This window comes from Durio zibethinus, chromosome 4, assembly GCF_047325235.1.
Source record: "Durio zibethinus cultivar Kanyao isolate XHJ-2024 chromosome 4, ASM4732523v1, whole genome shotgun sequence".
NCBI classification, from domain to species: domain Eukaryota; kingdom Viridiplantae; phylum Streptophyta; class Magnoliopsida; order Malvales; family Malvaceae; genus Durio; species Durio zibethinus.
This window is the reverse complement of record NC_143165.1, coordinates 8,004,629-8,015,870: the sequence shown is the minus strand read 5'-3', so window position 1 is coordinate 8,015,870 and position 11,242 is coordinate 8,004,629. Positions and strand designations below refer to the sequence as shown.

The following is an 11,242-nucleotide window of genomic DNA, read 5'->3' as shown; positions in this document are numbered from 1 at the left end:
CCACCGACCAAAACCTTTTCTTCTCAAAAGCAGCGGCAGAATTTTACCAAGACTCCCCTTTTCTTTGTGCGAAACGAGTTTACTACTGTCTCAATTTCGTCACTCTTCCATCTCAGGCCGCTGGATTTCCTCCTTAGCCGTCACTACCGCAGTCTTTTTTGCATTCCTCCGAATTTCTGGTAACACCCATCTGCCTTATTCCTATTTTCTTTTTATCGTTGTTTTTTTTTTTTCTTTTTCTCTCTTTGTTCAGCAAGAAATTAATTGTTTATAGAATTTAATTGTTCTGTTTTATTAATTTTTTGGGTATTTATTGGTGAGTTGAGTTTTGAATTTATAAAAGAAGCTTGTTGTAATTAACATGCTTTAACCCAAACGAGGCCAAAAAAATACGATTTTTAGTATTTTTTTTAATTGAGAACATTTTAGATTCTGTATTCAGAACACAACTTTAGGTACTGTTTGGTTGAGTTTTTACTTTTTTTTATGAAGTAAAAAGACCGCGTTTTGATATAAGCAAGTAGTAATTTTTGAAGAATTAGAACAAAATATATGATTCTAATTTTATATAGAAAAATTACATTGCATTTTTACTTTTGTTTAATTTGAATATAACTATGGTCTTGCATTTCTGCTCTTTGCTTTTGCTTTTTTTTTTTTTTTCTCAAATTTTAAATAAGCAAAGGGTAAATAGCAAAAGTGATAACCAAGTAGAGCCTTGTTTATTTTGGTTTTAGATTTGATGCTTTGATTAATGTGTATTGCTTCCTGGCCCTTGGTATGATTCCGGGTTGTGCATCTGAGATATGTTTTGGACAATGTATGGAATGAATCACATATAATTTTGTGCTGATAGTTATTCATTCTTTCTTTGCAGATAAGTTTTTGTGCGTTTCTGTTATTGCAATGGAGAAGGATAGGTATGATAGGGAAGATGATGCTTCCAAGGAACGCTGGGACGGAGGAGTCTATAGTGATGAATTAGAGCAAAACAACAAGCATCGAAGCAAGGACAAGAAGAAGAGCAGCCGAGAAGAAGAAAAGGATCACCGAAGTAGGGATAGAGAGAGGGACCGTTCTAAGAGAAGTAGTGATGAGGTGTTGAAAGAAAGGGAGAAAGAGTATTTGGAAAAGGATAGAGTGTCGAACAGGGAGAGGAGGAAGGACGATAGAGATGATCAAGGGAAGGACAGAGGTAGAGATAGTAAGGTGAGGGAAAAAGAGAAAGATTATGACAGGGACAAGTATAGAGAAAAGGAACATGAGCATGAGAGAGAGAAGGATCGAAAGGATCATGGAAAGGAAAAGGACAGGGAAAGGGACAGAGAGCCTGAGAAGGATAGGGGAAAGGATAAGGGTAGAGATAAGGATAGAGAAAAAGAAAAGGAAAGAGTCAGGGCAAAGGAAAGAGAAAAGGAGAGAGAGAAACTTAAGGATCGAGAGAAGGAGAGGGAAGGTGAAAAGAATAGGGATAGAGAGAAGGGAAAGGAGAGAACTAAACATAAAAATAGAGAGGCAGACCTAGAGAATGAGAGATCAAGAGAGAGGGATAATGCAGTCAAGAGGAATCAGGAGGAAGATTATGAAGGAAGTGAAGATGGAGAGTTTGCATTAGACTATGAAGAGCGTAATGATAAGGATGAAGCCGAATTGAATGCTGGAAGCAATGCAGGTGTAGTGCAGGCATCTTCATTAGAGCTTGAGGAACGCATTGTGAGGTGAGTGAATCATTTAGTCACAGTTGACCTTAAATTTTCTATATATTAGACAAATTCTTAACTGCTTTATTCCATCTTTTTATGAACTGTTAATGCTAGACTTGTTTCCTAAAACAAGAACTCAGAAAGGCACTATGCTATATGAGTTAGTTAGCATATTTTACTAGATGGAAAAATTAAAATTGTGCAGTTATTTTGAACTTCAGTTTTATAAGGAATGAATATGATATGCCAGTATTTAAAATATTTGGTGCTCAGGCCATAAGCCTTCTCTAGATGCATGACTTAAAGGCTTTATTGCTGAATTTGATGACATATTTGACATTTGATCTGATAGTGTATCTTGGTTATTCGCATTACTGGCTTTTTGTTAATAAAAAATTTAGTTAAATTATAAATTGTTTGGGAGAGTAATTTGTTCTGAGTCTTCTATGCTATTCTTCATTACAACTGTTAATCTAGTGCAAGTATTTATCTTTTACTTTGCCTTCTGTTTATTTGCTCAGAATGAAAGAAGAAAGATTGAAGAAGAAATCTGAAGGTGTTTCAGAGGTTTCAGCATGGGTTAGTAGAAGTCGTAAGCTTGAGGAAAAAAGGAATACTGAAAAGGAGAAAGCCTTGCAGCTTTCAAAGATTTTTGAGGAGCAGGTGTTTTTCTTTGTTACTTCCTTTTTACAATACTTGATTTTTTCCCGGAATTTCGTTTATTTTTAAGTGATATTAATGATTGTAATAATTAATGCTATGGAATAAATTTTTCAGGATAATTTTGTCCAGGAGGAAAATGAGGATGAGGCTAGTAGTAATCACGCTTCTCGTATGTTTGCTTTCCTTTAAAACTTTTCTCTTTGTAACAGCAATTATCAATTTAAAGTAGTCTCCAAGCAGCATACTGTTAGTGCCATATTCATCCATCTTTGTCCATTTTCTGATGTCTAAACCAAACACTGAGACCTAATATGTGAACAACTGAATTATAATTAAATCATATAATTTTAGGATATTGGTCTTTGTTCTGGATAGAAGAACATTTCTTTATTGCTAATTTGTTATTTATAGACCATGTTTCCACGACTGTATCTGTAACATGACTCCTGATTGGTAGGCCAAATGGTCTACTTATAGCCATAATATTTTAGGATATTGTTCATTGTCTTGACTAGGAACCAATGTTTCATTTTAAAGTGTTGTGACGTTTTTTACTTCTATCCCAGCATCTGATCTCATTGGTTCATTTTTTTCTTGACAATTTGTTAACAGATGATCTAGCAGGGGTTAAAGTCCTTCATGGCCTTGACAAAGTGATGGATGGTGGAGCTGTTGTTTTGACACTCAAAGATCAGAGCATACTTGCCAATGGTGACATTAATGAAGGTAAACAATGGTTGGGTGCTACTCATGTATGATTTGGCTATGTTTGTGAGGTGACGTAGATGTTTGTGTAACAGAGCTTTCTGGTATGATACGACAGATATTGATATGCTCGAAAATGTTGAAATTGGAGAGCAGAAGCGGCGGGATGATGCTTACAAGGCTGCAAAGAAGAAAACTGGGGTTTATGATGATAAGTAAGATTCTGTTTCTATAATCTGTGAATTTGTGTAGATTCTGTTTCTATAATATGTGAATTGTGTGTCTGTTGATGAATATGCATCTGCCCAATTCTAGCACATATATGTAGGCTTTGCTTGGCAGGAAGGATGGAAAGGAGTAAGGATGGAAAACTTCTTGTCCGATGGTTAAAATTCATAACCACTTTCCTATTTTATAGCTTAAACATTAGACTAACAAATTTTCTATCCTTAGCCCTTTCCATCCTCTCTACTAAGTGAAGCCTTAATCTCAAACTACTTTAGGTTGCTACATGAATAAATTTCCTTTTCTCTACCAAACAGTTAATTCCATACTCTTTGAGAAACAGTAATTACTTCAGCCAATCTTACTAATTGATGTTGGACAGGAAAGAGGATCAGATCAGCCAGAAATTTGTAACATGTTGCATGGAACAAGAAATTAAGGATTTGAGACTAAATTTTAGCATTAATTGAGCTCAAAAGTATGGGAAATGCAGGGGCATTTAGGTATTTTTTAATGAGGTTTGGTATTGGATTAAGTTTGGGTTGAAGAACTGGGGTTTACTGTTTAGAAGCCTTTTTTTTATGTTACAATGTGCCCTTTTTTGCAGTATAATTTGCCTATTAGCAAAATTAGTATTTACTTTTAATGTGGATTCTCCTGATTTAGGTTCAATGATGAGCCTGGTTCAGAGAAAAAAATCCTGCCACAATATGACGATCCAGTTGCTGATGAGGTTAGTTTATAAGCTTTGTCCTCATGCTTAATCTTTCTTTTCCCTTTTGAATATCCATTAAATCTTCAAAATTCCCTTGTATTTTATTGGAAGAAAAGTGTCATTTGGTAATTGATGGCTGTTTGTACTTAATATTTATTTTCAGGGGGTAACTCTGGATGAAAGGGGGCGCTTTACTGGTGAAGCGGAAAAAAAATTAGAGGAGGTAATGTGTTTTTAATGGTCTTTTTTACCTGTTATTACAAACATATTTTAACATTTTCCTGCTAATGATGTCCCTTCCCTCTGTTATCAGAATATTTTAACATATTTTCACTCACTTGCCAGCTCCGTAAAAGGTTACAAGGTGTTCCTTCGAATAACCGTGTTGAAGATCTTAACAATACTGGGAAGGTTTCATCAGATTATTATACCCAAGAGGAAATGCTTCGATTTAAAAAGTCCAAAAAAAAGAAAGCTTTGCGGAAGAAAGAGAAGTTGGATATAGATGCCCTTGAAGCAGAAGCTATCTCTGCGGGGCTGGGTGCTGGGGATCTTGGTTCTAGAAATGATGGTAGAAGACAAGCAATTAGAGAGGAGGAGGCCAGATCTGAGGCAGAAAAGAGAAATAATGCATACCAATTAGCATATGCCAAAGCAGACGAGGCATCTAAAACACTGCGGCTTGAACAAACTTTTACAGTTAAACCTGAGGAAGATGAAAATCAAGTGTTTGCTGATGATGAAGAGGATCTTTATAAATCCCTTGAAAGAGCAAGGAAATTGGCTCTTAAAAAGCAAGAAGAAAAATCAGGTCCTCAAGCTATTGCAATCCTTGCTACCACAGCTGCTAGCAGTCAAACTGCAGATGATCAAAATACCTCAGTTGGAGAAGCACAAGAAAACAAAGTTGTAATTACAGAGATGGAGGAGTTTGTATGGGGTCTTCAGCTTGATGAAGGTTTGGTTTCTTTTTAAATCTATGCTACATTAATTTTGTTTAAAACATGGCCACTTATTTCTTTTGTCTTGCCAGCTTCTTTATGTTCTGTTACAAATCTGGATTATAATGAAGCATGACGGGTCCTGCACTAGGGTAGGCGCATGGAATGTTTTAGGTTCTAGATTTTTCATCAGTAATATGCATCTTTTTCTCTTATTTATGAATATCTCCTTTTTCTTTTTGTCACACATGCCTCAATAACACCAGCCTACTGGACTCCTTTTTCTTTCAATAATAATGAAAAATGAATCTGATGTTTATGCTTATCATTTCTTCCTGGTAAATAGTAACTTTTATTTTATTATTATTATTATTATTATTATTTTCTTATCCTCAGAGGCCCATAAGCCTGAAAGTGAAGATGTTTTCATGGATGAGGATGAAGTGCTGGGAGCTTCTGAACAAGATAGAAAAAATGGAGAAAATGAGGTGAGTGGATGGACAGAAGTAGTTGATACTAGTGCAGATGAAAAGCCTGCTAATGAGGACAAAGATGAGATTGTTCCAGATGAAACTATTCACGAAGTAGCAGTTGGTAAAGGATTATCAGGTGCGCTGAAGCTGCTTAAAGATCGAGGAACACTTAAAGAAGGTATTGAATGGGGTGGCCGGAACATGGACAAGAAAAAGAGCAAACTCGTTGGAATTGTAGATGCTGATCGTAAAAATGATAGATTTAAAGATATTCGCATTGAGAGGACAGATGAATTTGGTCGAATTGTAAGTACTTAAATCTGATCAATTGCTTTCTTAAGTCTGTGCCACGGGATTGTGGTTCTATTTTATGTTGTACAAATGGTTTAGTGTTCTTTATTTTGCACAGAAAGGTGTGGCTTCCCATTGATTGGGAACTGATTGGGAACAATGAAGAGTTGCAGACCAGATCTTCTGTATTTCATACTCATGGCTTTAACCAAATATGATGAGACCACATTTCTTGCTAAACATGGTTCCTGTTTTATGCAAACAATTTATATGGCAGGGTTATTTATTGACAGAAACTTCCTACGCAAAATAAACCAACAATTAGCTTCTTAGATTTGGCTTGGTGAATAATACAAAATAACAGAAAAACCTAACTGTGTCAAGGATTACAAATGTGTTAAGACCTTGCTGAAATGTACTGTTTTTGGTATCAAATTTGCAATCTAGAACCAGTTCAATATTTATATATTTAATAATAATGTATGGGTTTTTATATTTGCATTTGAGCTTACAAATTATGACTTTCTCATCTTCTCCAGATGACTCCCAAGGAAGCCTTCCGGATGCTTTCTCATAAATTTCATGGAAAGGGGCCTGGCAAAATGAAGCAAGAGAAAAGGATGAAGCAATATCAGGAAGAATTGAAGCTGAAGCAAATGAAAAATTCAGATACACCTTCACTTTCAGTGGAGAGGATGAGGGAAGCTCAAGCTCAGTTGAAAACACCCTACCTTGTCCTTAGTGGTCACGTTAAACCAGGGTATGTTTTTTCTTTTCTTAGGTTAATCTATGATGGCTTAGTTTAAATTAAGATTTTTGCTCAACAAGTGAAACAAATTCACATATCATATCAGCTACTTGGAATTAGGATTTGCTATTTTGTTTCTTTTTTTTTTTCTTTCTTCTGTTTCAAAGCCCTACTTTTCACATCCTCCCAGCTGAAGCTTCATCTAAGTTATATTAGGCAATATATTTTGTGGTGCCTGGTGCTATGGGGCATCTATTTAGAGTTATGTTGATTTTTATCTGATAACTTAAAGTTCAGTCTCGGTTGCGATTTCCACTTACCTGTAGTTTTAAATATTAAATACCATAGTATGATGATAGCTATCTTCATTCTGAATGGATATTTTATAATCTTGGTACTTGAAATCAAATTGGCCCTTTCCATTGGTAATATTTCTGTAAATCTGGGTTGCAACCTTGTGGTTGTTAGTGTGAAATGTGTTTATTGGGATTTGTCCTTGTGGGATATGAAGCTTGGTTTACCATTTTCTGCTGTTGGTATGGCTGCCATTGCATATAATTTTTTATCATTTATTAATTTAGTTGCTTGTTCATTGCATTTGAATAGGTTGCAATCCTTCCTCATTTCTCTCATGTGTAATTGATTTCCAGGCAAACGAGTGATCCTACAAGTGGCTTTGCTACTGTTGAGAAGGATATTCCAGGGGGCTTGACACCCATGCTTGGTGATAGAAAGGCAAGTTTATTCTTACCTTGTACATGTATTGGTCATTGCATTGCAAGATAATGAAAACTAGCCATGTTTTTGCTATAGAATCTTTTTCTTTGCTCAGTTACTCTGAATTCTAGCAAACGGGAAGAGCTTCCTGAAGTTCTAATTATTTATTTATTAGAACATGTAGTCGTGTGCTATTGCTGATTATGATGCTGAAGTCTTTATTAATGGGAATGATTCCCTAATGTAATATTATATGTGCTTCAAAAAACTAGACTTATATTTGTATGATTCTTTTAGTTTGACAAAAACCGTTAGTCCATTACTGCTTTAACCTGCTAGTAGTAGATATTGCATTCGTTTAATTATGTTTTATATGTCATTGCTACAGGTTGAGCATTTCTTGGGAATCAAGCGCAAGGCTGAGCCAGGGAATTCAAGCACACCAAAGAAACCTAAAACATGATGGTTTTGGCTTCTTTGCTCGTATATGCAGCTGGTAAGAAGTTGTGTTAGGATGCTAATTACCATGATGGTTTCGGTTTTCTGAAATGGACAGGGAAGCTGGTCATGAAGAAGAGATCACCCCTATCAAGCTTTTGCTCCTCAGATAACAACGAAGGATCGTCCAAGTCCTATTACTTCTCGATATTGCCAAAACTTTTTCTTCTTTTCAATTAGGAGATTGAAGAAGTCTTGAGTTTCTCTCTTTGTTTTCTCCACCAGAGAATAGCTCACTCCTTGATTTACCAACTAATCCAAAGTAATTTTGTAGACCTTTTTTGGCCATTTTATAAAAAAAAATTGGCTTTGAAATACATAAAATGCATGATTTCCTTTTTTTTTTTTTTTTTTTCATTCGCTTCACTCAAATATCTGTACAGTATTACCTACAAACCACTAGTAAAATGCCACAAGAAAATGATTCAAGCTAATTCCAATTAACTTATGCTATATCAATACCAGCTCTAGCATGATAAAATTTGCAGACAAATACCAAATTCTCTTAACAAGCAGAAAAACCTGCCGACACATTTATTTGGCCAAAGAATTGGAATATTTTTGGAACAGTACACTGAATGAAATAATACACGACGTCAAGATTCTCATCACTATGCACCTCAACATCAAAACTTTACATCTTCACATCATTTAAAAATCCTCTCAGTTACGCATGTGACACGATGAGCGGTTCTATGGAGTCTTCCACAGACTTTCTTTTAAAGTAGAAGTACAATGCCAGTTGTACAATCCCCAGAACAGTTCCGATTCCATTTGGAACCTGAAAAATTAAGAGGCAATAATATTAACACATAAATGGCTAACTTTTATATAGAGGAAACATGTACTTGTCATCAATGTTGGGGGAAGCTTACGTAAATAAAGGCATCGAAGTTGAAGATGCCGTATAATAAGAAGGAGGTGCTCATCAAGAAAGTAGAGAGGGAGAGATAGAATGGCATGAATTCAACACTCTTTGTTCGAATTACTAAATTCTGCAAACAAAAATTTTCTAAGAGAACCAAACATTGAGAAAAAGAACGGTTAGTACTTTTGATCAACTCACAATTATAAACAATGGGGAAGCAAACATTGATATGAGAGAAGCACAACTCAGTAACCCGACAAAGATCCACCGTGCTTCTCGGTCGACTATCTGCAGGCTCCCAGCAACTATGATTGCAAGAAGGCCAAAAACCGCCAGTAGCAATCCAAGCATCTTCATCTGCAATCAACATAACGAATATGAACGACAGTGGAAAACAAGATAAATAAAATGCTCTCGAGAAGGAAATTAACCATAACAACAAATGCGTATATTTTTTAAAGAATAAGTAACCTTTTCCTTTCTATCAGCATATACAATGAAGAGGATAATGTAGGCTATCTGGAAAATTACACCAATTGAATTGACTGTCATAACCAGTACATTGTTATGTGATATTAATGGCGTGCCATACCACGTGCAGATCAAGCAGTTCAAGAGGGCATATACATAAGGCAATCCTGAAAAATGCTCTGTTGACTGGTTTCTGATGATTCTCCTAAATGTGGGTCTGAAAAGTTAAAGGAAATGCAATAATGAAACTAATCAGAGGAAATAAATGACAATCTATTCATTTTGACAACAAATACCTAGAAGTAGAACATACATGGGTGATACAAACAGCCCAAAAGCAAAGATGTTCCCTGCAATAAACAAGGATCAATATCAGAATAAAGTTGTTTTATATGATTTTTCCAATCAGAACTTGTACATAAAGCAAACAGCTCCTAATTTATAGCTTTTAATTATACTATATTTCTTCAACAAACCGAATACAGAGAATTACCAAATGGCATTTACAATTATGAATGAGTGAAAATGCTTAGATTATTATCAAGTACAAACGGCATATTGCTCAGTAACAATTCATTGGTGCATGCAAAGCATCCTTACTGGAGGCAGCAATACCATTCAGAACCAACAGACTTATGGTGGAAAAACAACAAACATGAAAAGGTAAAAGCATTATTTTTGCTTTTAGCACTATATTAAGCAACAAAAACTGTTCGAACAAAAAAAAAAGCTACAAACAATGGATATCAGTTTTGAACTGCTTCAATTTCCATTTTAATGGCTCCAATTGTTTTGCAGAAATTGAGTGAACTCACGTTTTCTGCTGCAATAAGTCAGTTTTAAGCATCCATCACTATAACGCTTTCGATTTGCCAATAGGGGTACTCACATAGCAAGGATCAAAAGCATAAATGGAATGCCAGGATGTTCTAAACATTGACCAAGTAACAATTACTGTCTCATTCTTTAATTAGAAAATATTGCTTTCCAAATTCTAGCTCAGAGGTTTCTATTGTAGAATACTAAGTTAGAATCTAATGAATTCCTGCTCTAAATGAAAAAAAAAAAAAAGGAGTTCTTTCACATGAAAATAGGATTATTTGATGGAAAGACAAGGTAAACTGATTACAACTTTGAAAACTGTAAGAAATTGAAAATGATAACCCAGAAATAATTATTTCTCAACTCCTATTACTCCATAATTTCCAGCAATGAAGTACAAGATCCCAAATGAACTTATAGACAACAAAGAAGTAACACTTTTTTGACCCAAGAAAAGAAACAGTAACCCTTTGAAGAATAAATTCTGCATCTTTATGAAATAAATAATAAATTTTGAGCACTTTCAACAATTTCTTCAACTTTTAACAAAACCCAATTCCCAGCAAGTCTCTCATAACCAAAAAAAAAAAAAAAACTGATTCATTCAGAAAATGAAAAAAAAAAAAAAAGAGGCTTTAACAAAGAATGTAATCAAATCAGTCTCCAACAAAAAAAAAAATGTACATGAAATTCAATTTACAAAAAATAAATAAAAGAAAATAAAAAGGAATCAGATTAAAGAATGTTACCGGCGATACCAGCTGCATCTCTGCAAAGCGTGAAGGAATCGGTTGTAATAGACAAAAACATGAAAAAAGAATTTTTCTTACAGACTAAAAGATGAAAAAATAGGTACCAGAAAAAACAGACCAAAATCCAACTAAAACCACACCTAAACTGAATGTTTATTTGGCATGTGCTTGTTTTTTTTTTTTTTTTTTTTTTTGCTAAAAATGGGATTTATGGAGCTGGAAATTCGAAAAGTCGACTTTCAGACAAAACAAAAAAGGGTGATGAGCTGGCAAGTCAATCAGAACCATAGAGGATCTATTCAAGCTTCAAGTTTATTCCATATAGTTGTCAAATCTGATCCACTCAACGTTACGTTTTCAGGTTGAATCGTTTTTCAATATATATTTTGTAAATAAATAAAAATAATATGAGGAGGATCAAAGCCTAAAATTAATTAGTTTTATACTTTTTATAATATTATGCACAATTAATATTTTAACAAATTGATGTTGATTTTAATAATATCGTGTATTTTAAATTAATCTAAAATCTCTATCATAATGATGAATAATATTGTAATTTTTTAATATATATTTAACTGTTGAAATTATTTTATATGAAACAAATATTTGATATCTTTAATTAATTAAAATGTAATATACGCAATTAA

The 11,242-nt window shown here is 34.4% G+C and overlaps 2 protein-coding genes across 3 annotated transcripts; one reads left to right on the top strand and one right to left on the bottom strand.

Moving 5' to 3' along the window:
• The first annotated feature begins 48 nt into the window (after positions 1-48).
• On the top strand, positions 49-7,954 carry LOC111287246 (SART-1 family protein DOT2-like). Its single transcript, XM_022877638.2, has 13 exons — positions 49-179; positions 878-1,718; positions 2,225-2,366; positions 2,481-2,535; positions 2,979-3,092; positions 3,190-3,286; positions 3,963-4,029; positions 4,175-4,234; positions 4,357-4,969; positions 5,349-5,731; positions 6,256-6,476; positions 7,115-7,199; positions 7,570-7,954. Exons 2-13 carry the CDS (start codon positions 907-909, stop codon positions 7,642-7,644), a joined length of 2,724 nt encoding a protein of 907 aa, XP_022733373.2. The 5' UTR covers positions 49-179; positions 878-906; the 3' UTR covers positions 7,645-7,954.
• A 225-nt stretch (positions 7,955-8,179) lies between these two features.
• Positions 8,180-10,785, bottom strand: LOC111287247 (bidirectional sugar transporter SWEET2-like). 2 transcript variants are annotated; one of them, XM_022877639.2, is made up of 6 exons: positions 10,590-10,779; positions 9,332-9,368; positions 9,019-9,235; positions 8,746-8,904; positions 8,555-8,674; positions 8,180-8,460 (listed from the first exon to the last, which is right to left on the bottom strand). In XM_022877639.2, the coding sequence occupies exons 1-6, from the start codon at positions 10,648-10,650 to the stop codon at positions 8,347-8,349; spliced, it is 708 nt and encodes a 235-aa protein (XP_022733374.2). In that variant the 5' UTR covers positions 10,651-10,779; the 3' UTR covers positions 8,180-8,346. The 2 variants fall into 2 exon arrangements, with proteins under 2 accessions (XP_022733374.2, XP_089615494.1); XM_089759368.1 differs by lacking the exon at positions 9,019-9,235 and having other exon boundaries at positions 8,555-8,904; positions 9,315-9,368; positions 10,590-10,785.
• Positions 10,786-11,242: the final 457 nt, after the last annotated feature.